The 20,764-nt window shown below is 47.5% G+C and overlaps 1 protein-coding gene across 1 annotated transcript in view; it reads left to right on the top strand.

Annotated features, from left to right (window-relative positions):
• The window catches only part of LOC129851372 (poly(rC)-binding protein 2-like), a 173,041-nt gene extending 156,036 nt beyond the window's left edge, over window positions 1-17,005 (top strand). Inside the window, exons 13-14 of the mRNA XM_055917875.1 lie at window positions 9,409-9,578; window positions 12,122-17,005. Of these exons, the coding sequence (XP_055773850.1) occupies window positions 9,409-9,578; window positions 12,122-12,527 (576 nt within the window). The 3' untranslated portion in view covers window positions 12,528-17,005. The remainder of the gene's footprint in view (window positions 1-9,408; window positions 9,579-12,121) is intronic.
• The last annotated feature ends 3,759 nt before the right edge of the window (window positions 17,006-20,764 follow it).

Raw genomic sequence — 20,764 nt, 5'->3', positions numbered from 1 at the left:
CTAACTCCTGACATCAGGGCCCCTCCACAAAGGCCCTCTGCCCCCTGACACTGACTCTGTGCGGAGCTTCCTCTCAGACCTGGGTTCAAATATGGTTTGAAATAATTTTTTTGTCATTTCAAATAGTGAAATATCTGGGTTTTACTGGTGATATCTGGGCTTTATGATGATATCTGGGCTTTACTGATGATATCTGGGCTTTACTGATGATATCTGGGCTTTACTGATGATATCTGGGCTTTACTGATGATATCTGGGCTTTACTGATGATATCTGGGTTTTACTGATGATATCTGGGCTTTACTGATGATATCTGGGCTTTACTGATGATATCTGGGCTTTACTGATGATATCTGGGCTTTACTGATGATATCTGGGCTTTACTGATGATATCTGGGCTTTACTGATGATATCTGGGCTTTACTGATGATATCTGGGCTTTACTGATGATATCTGGGTTTTACTGGCACAATGAGAACAATAGAGTAGTTGTAAAAGTGCAAAGATCTAGATCACGACTAGATCACTCTAGTTAGACTAGATCACTCCGGTTAGACTAGATCACTCTGGTTAGACTAGATCACTATAGTTAGACTAGATCACTCCAGTTAGACTAGATCACTCCGGTTAGACTAGATCACTCCGGTTAGACTAGATCACTCCAGTTAGACTAGATCACTCTAGTTCGACTAGATCACTCTAGTTAGACTAGATCACTCCAGTTAGACTAGATCACTCCAGTTAGACTAGATCAATCTAGTTAGACTAGATCACCCTGGTTAGACTAGATCACTCCGGTTAGACTAGATCACTCTGGTTAGACTAGATCACTCCGGTTAGACTAGATCACTCCAGTTAGACTAGATCACTCCGGTTAGACTAGATCACTCCGGTTAGACTAGATCACTCTGGTTAGTCTAGATCACTCCGGTTAGATTAGATTACTCCGGTTAGACTAGATCACTCTAGTTAGACTAGATCACTCTGGATAGACTAGATCACTCTGTTTAGACTAGATCACTCCATTTAGACTAGATCACTCCGGTTAGACTAGATCACTCCGGTTAGACTAGATTACTCAGGTTAGACTAGATCACTCCGGTTAGACTAGATCACTATAGTTAGACTAGATCACTCCGGTTAGACTAGATCACTCCGGTTAGACTAGATCACTCCGGTTAGACTAGATCACTCTGGTTAGACTAGATCACTCCGGTTAGACTAGATCACTCCAGTTAGACTAGATCACTCTAGTTAGACTAGATCACTCTGGTTAGACTAGATCACTCTAGTTAGACTAGATCACTCTAGTTAGACTAGATCACTCCAGTTAGACTAGATCACTCTAGTTAGACTAGATCACTCTGGTTAGACTAGATCACTCTAGTTAGACTAGATCACTCTAGTTAGACTAGATCACTCCGGTTAGACTAGATCACTCCGGTTAGACTAGATCACTCCGGTTAGACTAGATTACTCCGGTTAGACTAGATCACTCCGGTTAGACTAGATCACTCTAGTTAGACTAGATCACTCTGGTTAGACTAGATCACTCTGGTTAGAGTAGATCACTCCATTTAGACTAGATCACTCCGGTTAGACTAGATCACTCCGGTTAGACTAGATCACTCCGGTTAGACTAGATCACTCCAGTTAGACTAGATCACTCTAGTTAGACTAGATCACTCTGGTTAGACTAGATCACTCTAGTTAGACTAGATCACTCTAGTTAGACTAGATCACTCTAGTTAGACTAGATCACTCCAGTTAGACTAGATCACTCTAGTTAGACTAGATCACTCTGGTTAGACTAGATCACTCTAGTTAGACTAGATCACTCTAGTTAGACTAGATCACTCCAGTTAGACTAGATCACTCCGGTTAGACTAGATCACTCCGGTTAGACTAGATTACTCCGGTTAGACTAGATCACTCCGGTTAGACTAGATCACTCCGGTTAGACTAGATCACTCTAGTTAGACTAGATCACTCTGGTTAGACTAGATCACTCCGGTTAGAGTAGATCACTCCGGTTAGAGTAGATCACTCCATTTAGACTAGATCACTCCGGTTAGACTAGATCACTCCGGTTAGACTAGATTACTCAGGTTAGACTAGATCACTCCAGTTAGACTAGATCACTCCGGTTAGACTAGATCACTCCATTTAGACTAGATCACTCCGGTTAGACTAGATCACTCCGGTTAGACTAGATCACTCCGGTTAGACTAGATCACTCCAGTTAGACTAGATCACTCTAGTTAGACTAGATCACTCTGGTTAGACTAGATCACTCTAGTTAGACTAGATCACTAGTTAAACTAGATCACTCTAGTTAGACTAGATCACTCTGGTTAGACTAGATCACTCTGGTTAGACTAGATCACTCTGGTTAGACTAGATCACTCTAGTTAAACTAGATCACTCTAGTTAGACTAGATCACTCTGGTTAGACTAGATCACTCTGGTTAGACTAGATCACTCCGGTTAGACTAGATCACTCCATTTAGACTAGATCACTCCGGTTAGACTAGATCACTCCGGTTAGACTAGATCAATCTAGTTAGACTAGATCAATCTAGTTAGACTAGATCACCCTGGTTAGACTAGATCACTCCGGTTAGACTAGATCACTCCGGTTAGACTCGATCACTCCGGTTAGACTAGATCAAACACTACAAGTATTTGAAATATTTCGAATAGTACTTGAACCCAGGTCTGGCCCCGATCTCTGACACTGGGCTTGGCTGTCTTTGACAGATCCCTTATCTATGCCCTCTGCTGTCACTGAGATTAACCAGGCCAGAGAGCACACAGACAGGACACAGCAGAGCCATACTACCACACTAGACCCAGACCACAGGAACACTAGACGATCCCAGAGCAGAGACAGGAGGATGAGAACACACAGACAGGACACAGCAGAACCATACTACCACACTAGACCCAGACCACAGGAACACTAGACGATCCCAGAGCAGAGACAGGAAGATGAGTCAGGCTGCATATTTAACTAGGCAAGTCAGTTAAGAACAAATTCTTATTTACACTGACGGCCTACCAAAAGGCAAAAGGCCTCCTGCGGCGACGGGGGCTGGGATAAAATTAAAAATATATATATGTAGGACAAAACACACATCATGACGAGAGAGACAACACAACACTACATAAGGAGAGACCCAAGACAACAACATAGCATGGCAGCACCACATGACAACACAGCATGGTAGCAACACCACATGACAACAACATGGTAGCACCACAACATGACAACACAGCATGGTAGCAACACAACATGACAACAACATGGTAGCAACACAACATGACAACACAGCATGGTAGCAACACAACATGACAACACAGCATGGCAGCACCACATGACAACACAGCATGGTAGCAACACCACATGACAACAACATGGTAGCACCACAACATGAGAACACAACATGGTAGCAACACAACATGACAACAACATGGTAGCAACACAACATGACAACACAGCATGGTAGCAACACAACATGACAACACAGCATGGTAGCAACACAACATGACAACACAGCATGGTAGCAACACAACATGACAACAACATGGTAGCAACACAACATGACAACAACATGGTAGCAACACAACATGACAACAACATGGTAGCAACACAACATGACAACAACATGGTAGCAACACAACATGACAACAACATGGTAGCAACACAACATGACAACAACATGGTAACAACATGGTAGCAACACAACATGGTAGCAACACCACATGACAACAACATGGTAGCAACACAACATGACAACAACATGGTAGCAACACAACATGACAACAACATGGTAGCAACACAACATGACAACAACATGGTAGAAACACAACATGACAACAACATGGTAGCAACACAACATGACAACAACATGGTAGCAACACAACATGACAACAACATGGTAGCAAGACAACATGACAACAACATGGTAGCAACACAACATGGTAGCAACATGGTAGCAACACAACATGACAACAACATGGTAGCAACACAACATGACAACAACATGGTAGCAACACAACATGACAACAACATGGTAGCAACACAACATGGTAGCACCACAACATGGTAGCAACACAACATGACAACAACATGGTAGCACCACAACATGACAACAACATGGTAGCAACACAACATGACAACAACATGGTAGCAACACAACATGGTAGCACCACAACATGACAACAGCATGGTAGTAACACAACATGACAACAACATGGTAGCACCACAACATGACAACAACATGGTAGCAACACAACATGACAACAACATGGTAGCAACACAACATGACAACAACATGGTAGAAACACAACATGACAACAACATGGTAGCAAGACAACATGACAACACAACATGGTAGCACCACAACATGACAACAACATGGTAGCAACACAACATGACAACACAACATGGTAGCAACACAACATGACAACAACATGGTAGCAACACAACATGACAACAACATGGTAGCACCACAACATGACAACAACATGGTAGCAACACAACATGACAACACAACATGGTAGCAACACAACATGACAACAACATGGTAGCAACACAACATGACAACAACATGGTAGCAACACAACATGACAACAACATGGTAGCAACACAACATGACAACAACATGGTAGAAACACAACATGACAACAACATGGTAGTAACACAACATGACAACAACATGGTAGCAACACAACATAGCAGCAGCACAACACGGTAGCAACACAAAACATGATACAAGCATTATTTGGCACAGAAGCATCACAACTGTCAGTAAGAGTGTCCATAATTGAGTCTTTGAATGAAGAGCTGGAGATAAAACTGTCCAGTTTGAGTATTTGGTGCAGCTCGTTCCGGTCGCTAGCTGCAGTGAACTGAAAAGACGAGCGACCCAGGGATGGGTGTGCTGGCAGAACAGGGGTTGTATGTGGAGGATGAGGGCTGCAGTAGATATCTCAGATAGGGGGGAGTGAGGCCTAAGAAGGTTTTATAAATAAGCATCAACCAGTGAGTCTTGTGACGGGTATACAGAGATGACCAGTTGACAGAAGAATATACTCATTGATGGATGGATGACCCTGTTGGCTTCAATCACTCAGTGGCCAGTTTATTAGGTCGGCCACAATCACTCAGTGGCCAGTTTATTAGGTCAGCCACAATCACTCAGTGGCCAGTTTATTAGGTCAGCCACAATCACTCAGTGGCCAGTTTATTAGGTCAGCCACAATCACTCAGTGGCCAGTTTATTAGGTCAGCCACAATCACTCAGTGGCCAGTTTATTAGGTCAGCCACAATCACTCAGTGGCCAGTTTATTAGGTCAGCCACAATCACTCAGTTGCCAGTTTATTAGGTCGGCCACAATCACTCAGTGGCCAGTTTATTAGGTCGGCCACAATCACTCAGTGGCCAGTTTATTAGGTCGGCCACAATCACTCTGTGGCCAGTTTATTAGGTCGGCCACAATCACTCAGTGGCCAGTTTATTAGGTCGGCCACAATCACTCAGTGGCCAGTTTATTAGGTCGGCCACAATCACTCAGTGGCCAGTTTATTAGGTCGGCCACAATCACTCAGTGGCCAGTTTATTAGGTCGGCCACAATCACTCAGTGGCCAGTTTATTAGGTCGGCCACAATCACTCAGTGGCCAGTTTATTAGGTCGGCCACAATCACTCAGTGGCCAGTTTATTAGGTCGGCCACAATCACTCAGTGGCCAGTTTATTAGGTCAGCCACAATCACTCAGTGGCCAGTTTATTAGGTCGGCCACAATCACTCAGTGGCCAGTTTATTAGGTCGGCCACAATCACTCTGTGGCTAGTTTATTAGGTCGGCCACAATCACTCAGTGGCTAGTTTATTAGGTCAGCCCATCTAGTATCGGGCCGGACCCCCCTTTGCCTCCAGAACAGTGTGAATTCTTTGGGGCATAGAAACGTTGCTTAATTGCCAATTTCCCACACCATTACACCACCGCCACCAGCCTGTACCGTTGACACCAGGCAGGATGGGGCCATGGACTCATGTCGCTGAAGCCAAATCCTGACTCTGCCATCAGCATGACGCAACAGGAACCGGGATTCGTCAGAACCAGGCAATGTTTTTACACTCCTCAATGGTCCAGTGTTGATGATGGCGTGCCCACCGGAGCCACTTCTTCTTGTTTTTAGCTGAGAGGAGTGGAACCCGGTGTGGTCGTCTGCTGTCAAAAGCCCATCCGTGACATTCTCCTTCGACCTCTCATCAACGAGCGGTTTTCATCCACAGGACTACTGCTGACTGGATTTTTTATTTTTTTTTTGTCACGCCATTCTCTGTAAACCCTAGATAGACACTGTCGTACGTGAAAAGCCCAGGAGACCCGCTGTTTCTGAGATACTGGAACCGGCGCGCCTGGCACCGACGATCATACCACGCTCAAACTCACTTAGGTCACTCGTTTTGTCCGTTCTAACGTTCAATCGAACAGTAACTGAATGTCTTGATGCCTGTCTGCCTGATTTATATAGACAGCCACGGCCACATGACTCACTGTCTGTAGGAGTGATCCCTTTTTTTTGTGAACGGGAAGGTGTACCTAATAAACTGGCCACTGAGTGTATACTTACAACAATGAACTCATTGTACTGTAAGTCGCTTTTTGATAAAGTGTCTGCTAATAGCGATTAGATTTGAATGTAGCTAACATTTACATTTACATTTTAGTCATTTAGCAGACGCTCTTATCCAGAGCGACTTACAGTAGAGTGCATACATTTTATTACATTTTACATACTGAGACAAGGATATCCCTACCGGCCAAACCCTCCTTAACCCGGACGACGCTATGCCAATTTTGTGCGTCGCCCCATGGACCTCCCGGTTGCGGCCGGCTGCGACAGAACCTGGGCGCGAACCCAGCCCAGCCTGGGCGCGAACCCAGAGACTCTGGTGGCGCAGCTAGCACTGCGATGCAGTGCCCTAGACCACTGCACCTCCCGGGAGACCAGCTAAGCCCACACCTAGTCACATGCTATCCCTCATTTTACATTTCTGCTGTTTGTTTCCGATTGCATTTCTATTACCCACTAAACAGAAACACTAGTCTAACTCACTAAACAGAAACACTAGTCTGACTCACTAAACAGAAACACGAGTCTGACTCGTGTCCAGGAAGCAAAATACACTTGTGAAGTTACCTTGGTAAGAAATCAATAGTCACTTACCTTCCAGGGGTATAGGCGAGGGATCAATGGGCTGTAGCAGTTAGAGTAGCTGGATGCAGTGTACAGATTGACTACCGGTATGGTTTACAAGGTATTGGAATTGACCCCTGATGTGGAAGGTCATTAGCTTTTCCTCGGTAGATCTGTTATGCACTGAGACACAAACTGTGGGGATTGGAGGGAGTGCGTGTTTGTTTTTAAACCATGCTCAAGACTAATGTTTCCATGATACACAAATCTTTACATATATTTTTTATGTACAGTACCTTCAGAAAAGTATTCAGACCCCTTGAATTTTTCCACATTTTGTTACGTTACAGCCTTATTCTAAAATGGATGTAAAAAAATACATATATTATTCTCTGCAATCTACACACAATACCCCATAATGACAAAGCGAAAACAGGTTTTTTGAAAATGTTGCTAATTTATTGAAAATAAAAAGCAGAAACACCTTATTTACATAAGTATTCAGACCCTTTGCAATGATACTCGAAATTAAGCTCAGGTGCATCCTGTTTCCATTGATCGTCCTTGAGATGTTTCTACAACTTGATTGTAGTCCACCTGTGGTAAATTAAATTGATTGGACATGATTTGGAAAGGCACACACCTGTCTATATAAGGTCCCACAGTTGACAGTGCATGTCAGAGCAAAAACCAAGCCGTGAGGTTGAAGGAATTGTCCTTGAAGCTCCGAGACAGGATTGTGTCGAGGCACAGATCTGGGGAAGAGAACCAATTTTTTTTTGTAGCATTCAAGGTTCACCAAGAACACAGTGGCCTCCATCATTCTTAAATGGAAGAAGTTTGGAACCACCAAGACTCTTCCTAGAGCTGTCCGCCCGGCCAAACTGAGCAATCGAGGGCGAAGGGCCTTGGTCAGGGAGGTGACCAAGAACCCGATGTTCGCTCTGACAGAGCTCAAGAGTTCCTCTGTGGAGATGGGAGAACCTTCCAGAAGGACAACCATCTCTGCAGCACTCCACCAATCAGGCCTTTATGGTAGAGTGGCCAGACGGAAGCCACTCCTCAGTAAAAGGCACATGACAGCCCACTTAGAGTTTGCCGAAAGGCACCTAAAGACTCTCAGACCATGAGAAACAAGATTCTCTGATTTGATGAAACCAAGATTGAACTCTTTGGCCTGAATGCCAAGCATCACGCCTGGAGGAAATCTGGCACCATCCCTAAGGTGAAGCATGGTGGTGGCAGCATCATGCTGTGGGGATGTTTTACAGCAGCAGGGACTGGGAAACTAGTCAGGATCGAGGGAAAGATGAACAGAGAAAAGTACAGAGAGATCCTTGATGAAACCTGCTCCAGAGTGCTCAGGACCTCAGACTGGGGCGAAAGTTCACCTTCCAACAGGACAATGACCCTAAGCACACAGCCAAGACAACACAGGAGTGGCTTCGGGACAAGTCTCTGAATGTCCTTGGGTGGCCCAGCCAGAGCCCGGACTTGAACCCGATCGAACATCTCTGGAGAGACCTGAAAATAGCTGTGCAGCGACGCTCCCCATCCAACCTGACAGAGCTTAAGAGGATCTGCAGAGAAGAATGGGAGAAACTCCCCAAATACAGGTGTGCCAAGCTTGTAGCATTATACCCAAGAAGACTTGAGGCTGTAATCACTACCAAAAATTCTTCAACAAAGTACTGTGTAACGGTTTTGAATACTTATATAAATGTGATATTTCAGTTTCTTTTTTTTAATAGATTTGCACAAAAAAAAAAAAAAAATATGCTTTGTCATCGTTGGGTATTGTGTGTAGATTGATGAGATAAAAAAAATATGTTTTCAATCCATTTTAGAATAAGGCTGTAATGTAACAAAATGAGGATAAAGTCAAGGGGTCTGAATACTTTCAGAATGCGCTGTATGTTTTATTCTGGGAAGTCACATTAAGATTGGCATCTGTTTGTCAAGTGTACCCTGGACATTTAGTATTGTCAACACTAACTCCCTTTGGGGTTTTAGTAACGGAGGACGTGATCTGTCAAGTGTCTGGTGAAGCGTCCTCGTTTCTTCCCTCTCTCCTGGGCTCCATCATTGACCTGATCATCATCGGGCGTCGGGGAACCAAGATCAAAACACACACAGGTCTCCTCCCACATTCTGACGTCCCCTCTCTCTCTCCTCTCTCTCTCTCTCTCCTTCAGCTCATCGGCTCCATCATCGGGCGTCAGGGAACCAAGATCAATGAGATACGCCAGGCGTCAGGTGCTCAGATTAAGATTGGTAGCCAGCTGGACAGCACCAGTGATAGAGCCGTCATCATCACAGGGACCCCCATCTCTATCAACCTGGCCCAATACCTCATCACCTCCTGGTAAGACAAAGATCTGCCACCACTGAGCACAGCACACACGGAGTAGAGAGGGAGAGGGGAGGGAGCGAGGGAGGGAGGAGAGAGGAGACAGAGGGAAGAAGGAGAAGGAGGGAGGGAGAGCGGGAGGTGGGAGGGAGGGAGGGAGAGAGAGAGGGAGAGTGATAGACACATCACCATCACAGGAACAACCCAACACCACCTCCTGGTAAGAGAAAGCACCACCTCCCTCTCCCTCTCCCACCACCTGGTAAGAGATAGCAACACCCCTCCCACTCCCTCTCCCACCTCCTGGTAAGAGACAGCACCACCTCTCCCTCTCCCTCTCCCACCTCCTGGTAAGAGATAGCACCACCTCTCCCTCTCCCTCTCCCACCACCTGGTAAGAGACAGCACCACCTCTCCCTCTCCCTCTCCCACCACCTGGTAAGAGACAGCACCACCTCTCCCTCTCCCTCTCCCTCTCCCACCACCTGGTAAGAGATAACACCACCTCTCCCTCTCCCTCTCCCACCTCCTGGTAAGAGACAGCACCACCCCTCCCTCTCCCTCTCCCACCACCTGGTAAGAGATAGCACCACCTCTCCCTCTCCCTCTCCCACCTCCTGGTAAGAGACAGCACCACCCCTCCCTCTCCCACCACCTGGTAAGAGATAGCAACACCCCTCCCTCTCCCTCTCCCACCTCCTGGTAAGAGAAAGCACCACCCCTCCCTCTCCCACCACCTGGTAAGAGAAAGCAACACCCCTCCCTCTCCCTCTCCCACCACCTGGTAAGAGACAGCACCACCCCTCCCTCTCCCTCTCCCACCACCTGGTAAGAGAAAGCACCACCCCTCCCTCTCCCACCACCTGGTAAGAGAAAGCAACACCCCTCCCTCTATCTTGTAGCCACAGCAACTGGACCACTTCCTGGCAGTGCTTGAATTGGGCCGGTACACACTGGTACAGAGCGCTGTTTGAGTCCAACAATTTAATTGGCTCTAAAATATGACTTACAATACTGTCAAATTAGAATGAGTACTGGCACATTTTTCATTCCACTGGTCAGGTCACATGATTAGGAAAGAACCCTGGTCAGGTCACATGATCAGGAAAGAACCCTGGTCTGGTCACATGATCAGGAAAGAACCCTGGTCAGGTCACATGATCAGGAAAGAACCCTGGTCAGGTCACATGATCAGGAAAGATCCCTGGTCTGGTCACATGATTAGGAAAGAACCCTGGTCAGGTCACATGATCAGGAAAGAACCCTGGTCAGGTCACATGATCAGGAAAGAACCCTGGTCAGGTCACATGATCAGGAAAGAACCCTGGTCAGGTCACATGATCAGGAAAGAACCCTGGTCAGGTCACATGATCAGGAAAGAACCCTGGTCTGGTCACATGATCAGGAAAGAACCCTGGTCAGGTCACATGATCAGGAAAGAACCCTGGTCAGGTCACATGATTAGGAAAGAACCCTGGTCAAATCACATGATCAGGAAAGAACCCTGGTCAGGTCACATGATCAGGAAAGAAGCATGTCTCCAGACTCAGTTCTAATCTTTACACATTTATCTCCACAAATTACACATTTGGACAAAAGAGTTGTCGTACTGATGTTGCCAATTCATTTCTAAGTTCACCAATTACTACTGAGTGTTGGAGAGAGAGACTACAACAACCCATACTATTAGAAAACTACACTTGCAAACACATTTGCATTAGGATACTAATGACAATGATGCGTTAACACCCTGATTAAATACAATATATTTTATCTTGTGACGTCTAGTCATGTTGTGTGACTGCTCTCTGAGGACCTCTCGCCTCCGATCGACACGGCGACTAGAGCGTTTAGAGTTCACTCGCTGTCTCTGTTCCAGGTGTTGCATCTGACAGGTTAAAGTGCGACATTTTGAACATACCCTAGAAGTAGGAAGTGCAGGACATTGGACTGTAGGGCTACAAGGTCCTTCCATAACATTCCTTCATTCTTCTACCCTAAAAAACATATTACAGCCATGCTGAATTACACATTCTACATGTTCTATTAGTAATTACACGATATTACTAATTACACTATATTACTAATTACACTATATTAGTAAGAAGTTACAAATTGTATTTCACACAGACAATACATTCGCAATATGCAATATACATATTTATTTACATATTGACAAATGCAATATGTATATTCGAATCTTACAATAATAAGGAAATTCCTAATGAACTTTGAACTTATTTGTTTCCCTTACCCAAGCCCCTACCCAAGCCATCACCCTGACTTATAGCACCCTCTCCCCACATGAGAGTCCTAAAGACCCCCCCCCTCCAGTAATCTGTTGCAACCTCCAGCAAAACACACATTTTTTTATCTCCTTTTATTTAATTTATTTAATTTTTACTTTCTTTAACATGTCTTTTATTTATTTAACCTTCTAACCCGTTTCCATCCGGTACTCCTCCTTCTCTCCTTTCCTCTTCCCTCGTCCCTCCCTCCCTCCACCCTCCCTTCCCTCCCTCCACCTCCTATCGTCCTCCTCCTATCCCCCTGTGCAGTTTAGAGACCGCCAAATCCACCGCCCAGTCTTCCTCCATGTCGACCTCTGCTGACCTCACCATGGCCTACACCCAACCCCCCTCCCCCGCCTCCTCCTCAGCCGCTGCTGCTGCCACCCTGGCTGCCATGGGCTGCCCCGGCATGTCCCACCACCACCCCCACGCTGCAGTCCCCATGATGGGCAACCCCTACGGGGCCCTCCCCCTCTCCAGCCTCCTCGGAATGCAATCCATGAAATCCCTCCAATCCATGCCCTACCTGGCTTTATCCAACCCTGCCGCCAATGCAGCCGCCGCCCAGGCCCAGGCTCAGGCCCAGGCTCAGGCCCAGATCTATACGGCGAAGATTTCGTCCGCCAATGGGATCGGGAAGAAACCAGAGAGACAGAAGTTTGCGCCGTACTGATGACGTCCGTCTCCATCCTTCCATCACTCTCACCTCCTCCGTCCACGAGACAAGAAAGAAAGGGGGAAAGAATGGAGGGAAGGAAATAGCAGGGTTTTTTGTTCTCCTCCATTCTCTCTCTTCTTGCCTGATGGTTGTAGTTGTAGTTGGACATTTTCGATTGATTTTATTTTGTAGGCTTTTTTGTCCCCCCTTTATATAGTGAACCACTAGGAGGAACGTTTGATTGGCTCGTGTAGATAGCTATATTTATGTTGTCAGGTCTTGGAAACCTATCAAGCCATAGTCTGTGTCCCAATGGCAACCTAATTCCTTTACGGTGCACTACTTTAGTCCAGGTTCAGGTTGAAAGTAGTGCGCTATATAGGGATTAGGATGGTATTTGGGATGCACACATAGACTATTCCTAACTTCCATTTTTATCTTCTTCTAACCTTCCTTTCGTTCTACTGTACTGCTGTTATTGATGATTGATTAATTATTGATTTATTATTGATAATAATGAAATATTCCCACTAAGAGTTTATAAATTAAAACACTGGTGAGTGATGCTCAACTGTACGTGCGTATGAGCTTTTTATACAGTACATGATGTCTGTTTAGGTTTCTTCCTGTGTTCAACTCCTCGATTTTTTTGAAGAACGATGTAAAAAAAAAAAAAAAAAAAAGTTTTTAAAAATGACTAGACCAAAAAAAAATCTAACCTCTCGTTTTGCGTTAATTTTTTTGGTAAAATTTTATTTGAAATGTGTTGTTTAATTTATTTTATTTATTATGCCGAGTATTACTTTTCCGATAAAATGTTAGATTTACTACTGCTAAGACTACGAGTTATTCCATCCTGTCTTGAATTTTAACTCTAACATGGTGACCAGACTGCTCACGACCGCCACTCTAACCTGGTGACCAGACTGCTCGCGTGGGCCACTCTAACATGGTGACCAGACTGCTCGCGACCGCCACTCTAACCTGGTGACCAGACTGCTCGCGACCGCCACTCTAACAAGGTGACCAGACTGCTCGCGACCGCCACTCTAACCTGGTGACCAGACTGCTCGCGACCGCCACTCTAACATGGTGACCAGACTGCTCGCGACCGCCACTCTAGCATGGTGACCAGACTGCTCGCGTGGGCCACTTTAACATGGTGACCAGACTGCTCACGAGGGCCACTCTAGCATGGTGACCAGACTGCTCGCGACCGCCACTCTAGCATGGTGACCAGACTGCTCGCGTGGGCCACTCTAGCATGGTGACCAGACTGCTCACGAGGGCCACTCTAACATGGTGACCAGACTGCTCGCGACCGCCACTCTAAACTGGTGACCAGACTGCTCGCGACCGCCACTCTAACATGGTGACCAGACTGCTCGCATGGGCCACTCTAGCATGGTGACCAGACTGCTCGCGTGGACCACTTTAACATGGTGACCAGACTGCTCACGAGGGCCACTCTAACATGGTGACCAGACTGCTCGCGACCGCCACTCTAACATGGTGACCAGACTGCTCGCGAGCGCCACTCTAACATGGTGACCAGACTGCTCGCGACCGCCACTCTAACATGGTGACCAGACTGCTCGTGTGGGCCACTCTAACATGGTGACCAGACTGCTCGCGTGGGCCACTCTAACATGGTGACCAGACTGCTCGCGAGCGCCACTCTAACATGGTGACCAGACTGCTCGCGTGGGCCACTCTAACATGGTGACCAGACTGCTCGCGTGGGCTACTCTAACATGGTGACCAGACTGCTCACGAGGGCCACTCTAACATGGTGACCAGACTGCTCGCGACCGCCACTCTAACATGGTGACCAGACTGCTCGCGAGCGCCACTCTAACCTGGTGACCAGACTGCTCGCGTGGGCCACTCTAACATGGTGACCAGACTGCTCGCGACCGCCACTCTAACCTGGTGACCAGACTGCTCGCGACCGCCACTCTAACAAGGTGACCAGACTGCTCGCGACCGCCACTCTAACCTGGTGACCAGACTGCTCGCATGGGCCACTCTAACATGGTGACCAGACTGCTCGCGAGCGCCACTCTAACATGGTGACCAGACTGCTCGCGTGTGCCACTCTAACATGGTGACCAGACTGCTCGCGTGGGCCACTCTAACATGGTGACCAGACTGCTCGCGAGCGCCACTCTAACATGGTGACCAGACTGCTCGCGTGGGCCACTCTAGCATGGTGACCAGACTGCTCACGAGGGCCACTCTAACATGGTGACCAGACTGCTCGCGACCGCCACTCTAACATGGTGACCAGACTGCTCGCGTGGGCCACTCTAACATGGTGACCAGACTGCTCGCGAGCGCCACTCTAACATGGTGACCAGACTGCTCGCGACCGCCACTCTAACATGGTGACCAGACTGCTCACGTGGGCCACTCTAACATGGTGACCAGACTGCTCGCGACCGCCACTCTAACATGGTGACCAGACTGCTCGCGACCGCCACTCTAAACTGGTGACCAGACTGCTCGCGACCGCCACTCTAACCTAGTGACCAGACTGCTCGCGACCGCCACTCTAACCTGGTGACCAGACTGCTCGCGACCGCCACTCTAACCTGGTGACCAGACTGCTCGCGACCGCCACTCTAACCTAGTGACCAGACTGCTCGCGACCGCCACTCTAACCTGGTGACCAGACTGCTCGCGACCGCCACTCTAACCTGGTGACCAGACTGCTCGCGACCGCCACTCTAACCTGGTGACCAGACTGCTCGCGAGCGCCACTCTAACCTGGTGACCAGACTGCTCGCGAGCGCCACTCTAGCATGGTGACCAGACTGCTCACGAGGGCCACTCTAACATGGTGACCAGACTGCTCGCGACCGCCACTCTAACATGGTGACCAGACTGCTCGCGTGGGCCACTCTAACATGGTGACCAGACTGCTCGCGAGCGCCACTCTAACATGGTGACCAGACTGCTCGCGACCGCCACTCTAACATGGTGACCAGACTGCTCACGTGGGCCACTCTAACATGGTGACCAGACTGCTCGCGACCGCCACTCTAACATGGTGACCAGACTGCTCGCGACCGCCACTCTAAACTGGTGACCAGACTGCTCGCGACCGCCACTCTAACCTAGTGACCAGACTGCTCACGACCGCCACTCTAACCTGGTGACCAGACTGCTCGCGACCGCCACTCTAACCTGGTGACCAGACTGCTCGCGACCGCCACTCTAACCTAGTGACCAGACTGCTCGCGACCGCCACTCTAACCTAGTGACCAGACTGCTCGCGACCGCCACTCTAACCTGGTGACCAGACTGCTCGCGACCGCCACTCTAACCTGGTGACCAGACTGCTCGCGACCGCCACTCTAACCTAGTGACCAGACTGCTTGCGACCGCCACTCTAACCTGGTGACCAGACTGCTCGCGACCGCCACTCTAACCTGGTGACCAGACTGCTCGCGAGCGCCACTCTAACCTGGTGACCAGACTGCTCGCGACCGCCACTCTAGCATGGTGACCAGACTGCTCACGAGGGCCACTCTAACATGGTGACCAGACTGCTCGCGACCGCCACTCTAACATGGTGACCAGACTGCTCGCGTGGGCCACTCTAACATGGTGACCAGACTGCTCGCGAGCGCCACTCTAACATGGTGACCAGACTGCTCGCGACCGCCACTCTAACATGGTGACCAGACTGCTCACGTGGGCCACTCTAACATGGTGACCAGACTGCTCGCGACCGCCACTCTAACATGGTGACCAGACTGCTCGCGACCGCCACTCTAAACTGGTGACCAGACTGCTCGCGACCGCCACTCTAACCTAGTGACCAGACTGCTCGCGACCGCCACTCTAACCTGGTGACCAGACTGCTCGCGACCGCCACTCTAACCTGGTGACCAGACTGCTCGCGACCGCCACTCTAACCTAGTGACCAGACTGCTCGCGACCGCCACTCTAACCTGGTGACCAGACTGCTCGCGACCGCCACTCTAACCTGGTGACCAGACTGCTCGCGACCGCCACTCTAACCTGGTGACCAGACTGCTCGCGTGGGCCACTCTAACCTGGTGACCAGACTGCTCGCGAGCGCCACTCTAACCTGGTGACCAGACTGCTCGCGACCGCCACTCTAACCTGGTGACCAGACTGCTTACGACCGCCACTCTAACCTGGTGACCAGACTGCTCGCGACCGCCACTCTAACCTGGTGACCAGACTGCTCGCGAGCGCCACTCTAACCTGGTGACCAGACTGCTCGCGACCTCCACTCTAACCTGGTGACCAGACTGCTCGCGACCGCCACTCTAACCTGGTGACCAGACTGCTTGCGAGCGCCACTCTAACATGGTATTTCCTCCTGTCTCTCACCACAGAAGTGGTATCTTCTACTAAAGCAAGTTTTTTTGTTTATCAACATTATGTTTTTGTGGATTAGAGAAATTGTGTTTTCACATCTGATATGTCAATATTATTAAACATTTAACACGATAAAAGTCTGTCTATTTCCAACTTTCTTACTGGGATTTATTAAACAGCAAAACCTCCCTTAGGACGTGTCTGAGGGATGGGAGATGCTTTTCTCACCCCAGCTGTCAAACGAAGATGCCATGCATGGTAGCTACTCTTGTGAGAGACTAATGTTGCATGTTAGCTTGAACATACACACACACATACACACACACATTGAAACACACACACGCGTTAAAATACAAAAAACTGGGTCTCTACACACGCGATACATAACCACAGACTCTATCGACAAACATAACCACAGACTCTATAGGCATATGTACACCTACTTCAGCTATAGCTCATTCACAACAAGTTTCTCACATAGAGACGGTTTGCGTTGGTTTTTATAAATATGCCGAATATACTGTATGAACTCACTTATTTTTATAAACCCAGATTTATAAATCTGCATGGTGTATGGAATTTACTATGGCCACTTACTGAAAATCACTAATTCATGGTGTATGGAATTTACTATGGTCACTTACTGAAAATCACTCATTCATGATGTACGTTCCAAATGGCAACCTATATAGTGCACTACTTTTGTGCACTACCTCTGACCAGGGCTCATAGGGTAGTGCACTACTTTAGACCAGGGCCCATAGGGGTAGTGCACTACTTTAGACCAGGGCTCATAGGGTAGTGCACTACCTTTGACCAGGGCTCATAGGGTAGTGCACTACTTTTGACCAGGGCCCATAGGGTAGTGCACTACCTTTGACCAGGGCTCATAGGGTAGTGCACTACTTTAGACCAGGGCCCATAGGGGTAGTGCACTACTTTAGACCAGGGCCCATAGGGGTAGTGCACTACCTTTGACCAGGGCCCATAGGGTAGTGCACTACCTTTGACCAGGGCCCGTAGGGTAGTGCACTACATTTGACCAGGGCCCATAGGGTAGTGCACTACCTTTGACCAGGGCACATAGGGTAGTGCACTACTTTTGACCAGGGCCCATAGGGTAGTGCACTACCTTTGACCAGGGCCCGTAGGGTAGTGCACTACCTTTGGCCAGGGCCCATAGGGTAGTGCACTACCTTTGACCAGGGCACATAGGGTAGTGCACTACTTTTGACCAGGGCCCATAGGGTAGTGCACTACCTTTGACCAGGGCTCATAGGGTAGTGCACTACCTTTGGCCAGGGCCCATAGGGTAGTGCACTACCTTTGACCAGGGCCCATAGGGTAGTGCACTACCTTTGACCAGGGCCCATAGGGTAGTGCACTACCTTTGACCAGGGCCCATAGGGTAGTGCACTACGTTTGACCAGGGCTCATAGGGTAGTGCACTACCTTTGACCAGGGCTCATAGGGTAGTGCACTACCTTTGACCAGGGCCCATAGGGGTAGTGCACTACCTTTGACCAGGGCCCATAGGGGTAGTGCACTACCTTTGACCAGGGCCCATAGGGTAGTGCACTACCTTTGACCAGGGCCCGTAGGGTAGTGCACTACATTTGACCAGGGCCCATAGGGTAGTGCACTACCTTTGACCAGGGCCCATAGGGTAGTGCACTACCTTTGTAGTAGTGCACTACTCTTCTCTCCTAATGTATCTCACTGTGGGCCATTTGCATGAGTTCAACTTAAATGTATGTCTATGCAAAACATTGCATACTTCAGCAAAGTATATTGTGTTCTGTGAAGCTCAGAGTAGCACTGAGATGCTACTGACTGAATAGTAGCACTGAGATGCTACTGACTGAATAGTAGCACTGAGATGCTACTGACTGAATAGTAGCACTGAGATGCTACTGACTGAATAGTAGCACTGAGATGCTACTGACTGAATAGTAGCACTGAGATGCTACTGACTGAATCGTAGCACTGAGATGCTACTGACTGAATAGTAGCACTGAGATGCTACTGACTGAATAGTAGCACTGAGATGCTACTGTCTGAATAGTAGCACTGAGATGCTACTGACTGAATAGTAGCATTGAGATGCTACTGACTGAATAGTAGCATTGAGATGCTACTGACTGAATAGTAGCACTGAGATGCTACTGACTGAATAGTAGCATTGAGATGCTACTGACTGAATAGTAGCACTGAGATGCTACTGACTGAATAGTAGCACTGAGATGCTACTGACTGAATAGTAGCACTGAGATGCTACTGTCTGAATAGTGGCATTGAGATGCTACTGACTGAATAGTAGCACTGAGATGCTACTGACTGAATAGTAGCATTGAGATGCTACTGACTGAATAGTAGCACTGAGATGCTACTGACTGAATAGTAGCACTGAGATGCTACTGACTGAATAGTAGCACTGAGATGCTACTGACTGAATAGTAGCACTGAGATGCTACTGTCTGAATAGTAGCATTGAGATGCTACTGACTGAATAGTAGCACTGAGATGCTACTGACTGAATAGTAGCATTGAGATGCTACTGACTGAATAGTAGCACTGAGATGCTACTGACTGAATAGTAGCATTGAGATGCTACTGACTGAATAGTAGCACTGAGATGCTACTGACTGAATAGTAGCATTGAGATGCTACTGACTGAATAGTAGCACTGAGATGCTACTGACTGAATAGTAGCACTGAGATGCTACTGACTGAATAGTAGCACTGAGATGCTACTGACTGAATAGTAGCACTGAGATGCTACTGACTGAATAGTACTGACTGAATAGTAGCATTGAAATGCTACTGTCTGAATAGTAGCACTGAGATGCTACTGACTGAATAGTAGCATTGAAATGCTACTGACTGAATAGTAGCACTGAGATGCTACTGACTGAATAGTAGCACTGAGATGCTACTGACTGAATAGTAGCACTGAGATGCTACTGACTGAATAGTAGCACTGAGATGCTACTGACTGAATAGTAGCACTGAGATGCTACTGACTGAATAGTAGCACTGAGATGCTACTGACTGAATAGTAGCACTGAGATGCTACTGACTGAATAGTAGCACTGAGATGCTACTGACTGAATAGTAGCACTGAGATGCTACTGACTGAATAGTAGCACTGAGATGCTACTGACTGAATAGTAGCACTGAGATGCTACTGACTGAATAGTAGCACTGAGATGCTACTGACTGAATAGTAGCACTGAGATGCTACTGACTGAATAGTAGCACTGAGATGCTACTGACTGAATCGTAGCACTGAGATGCTACTGACTGAATAGTAGCACTGAGATGCTACTGACTGAATCGTAGCACTGAGATGCTACTGACTGAATAGTAGCACTGAGATGCTACTGACTGAATCGTAGCACTGAGATGCTACTGACTGAATCGTAGCACTGAGATGCTACTGACTGAATAGTAGCACTGAGATGCTACTGACTGAATCGTAGCACTGAGATGCTACTGACTGAATCATAGCACTGAGATGCTACTGACTGAATAGTAGCACTGAGATGCTACTGACTGAATAGTAGCACTGAGATGCTACTGACTGAATAGTAGCATTGAGACACTATTGTCTGATAGGAAAGGGCTAATGAACAGACTGTCTGATAGGAAAGAGCATACAGATCATCTAAGGTTGTATAAATCTGGTAACTCTTCTCAAAATTCCAAGGTTTTCCATAAATCCCAAATTGCAAGACTCCTTGAATGGGAAGGGAATATGCAGGAAATCCAGAATCCTCCAACCAGGATTTTTTTGTGTTTTTTGGTGAATTTGGGAATAAAAAATAAAAAGGAAAGAGACCAGCATTTTGTAACCCTAGGATCAACAATGCTGCATTCATTTTGCCTTTTGTTTA

This window comes from Salvelinus fontinalis, chromosome 3, assembly GCF_029448725.1.
Source record: "Salvelinus fontinalis isolate EN_2023a chromosome 3, ASM2944872v1, whole genome shotgun sequence".
NCBI lineage: Eukaryota > Metazoa > Chordata > Actinopteri > Salmoniformes > Salmonidae > Salvelinus > Salvelinus fontinalis.
The sequence above is the reverse complement of the archived record's forward strand: the minus strand, read 5'-3'. Positions and strand labels throughout refer to the sequence as shown.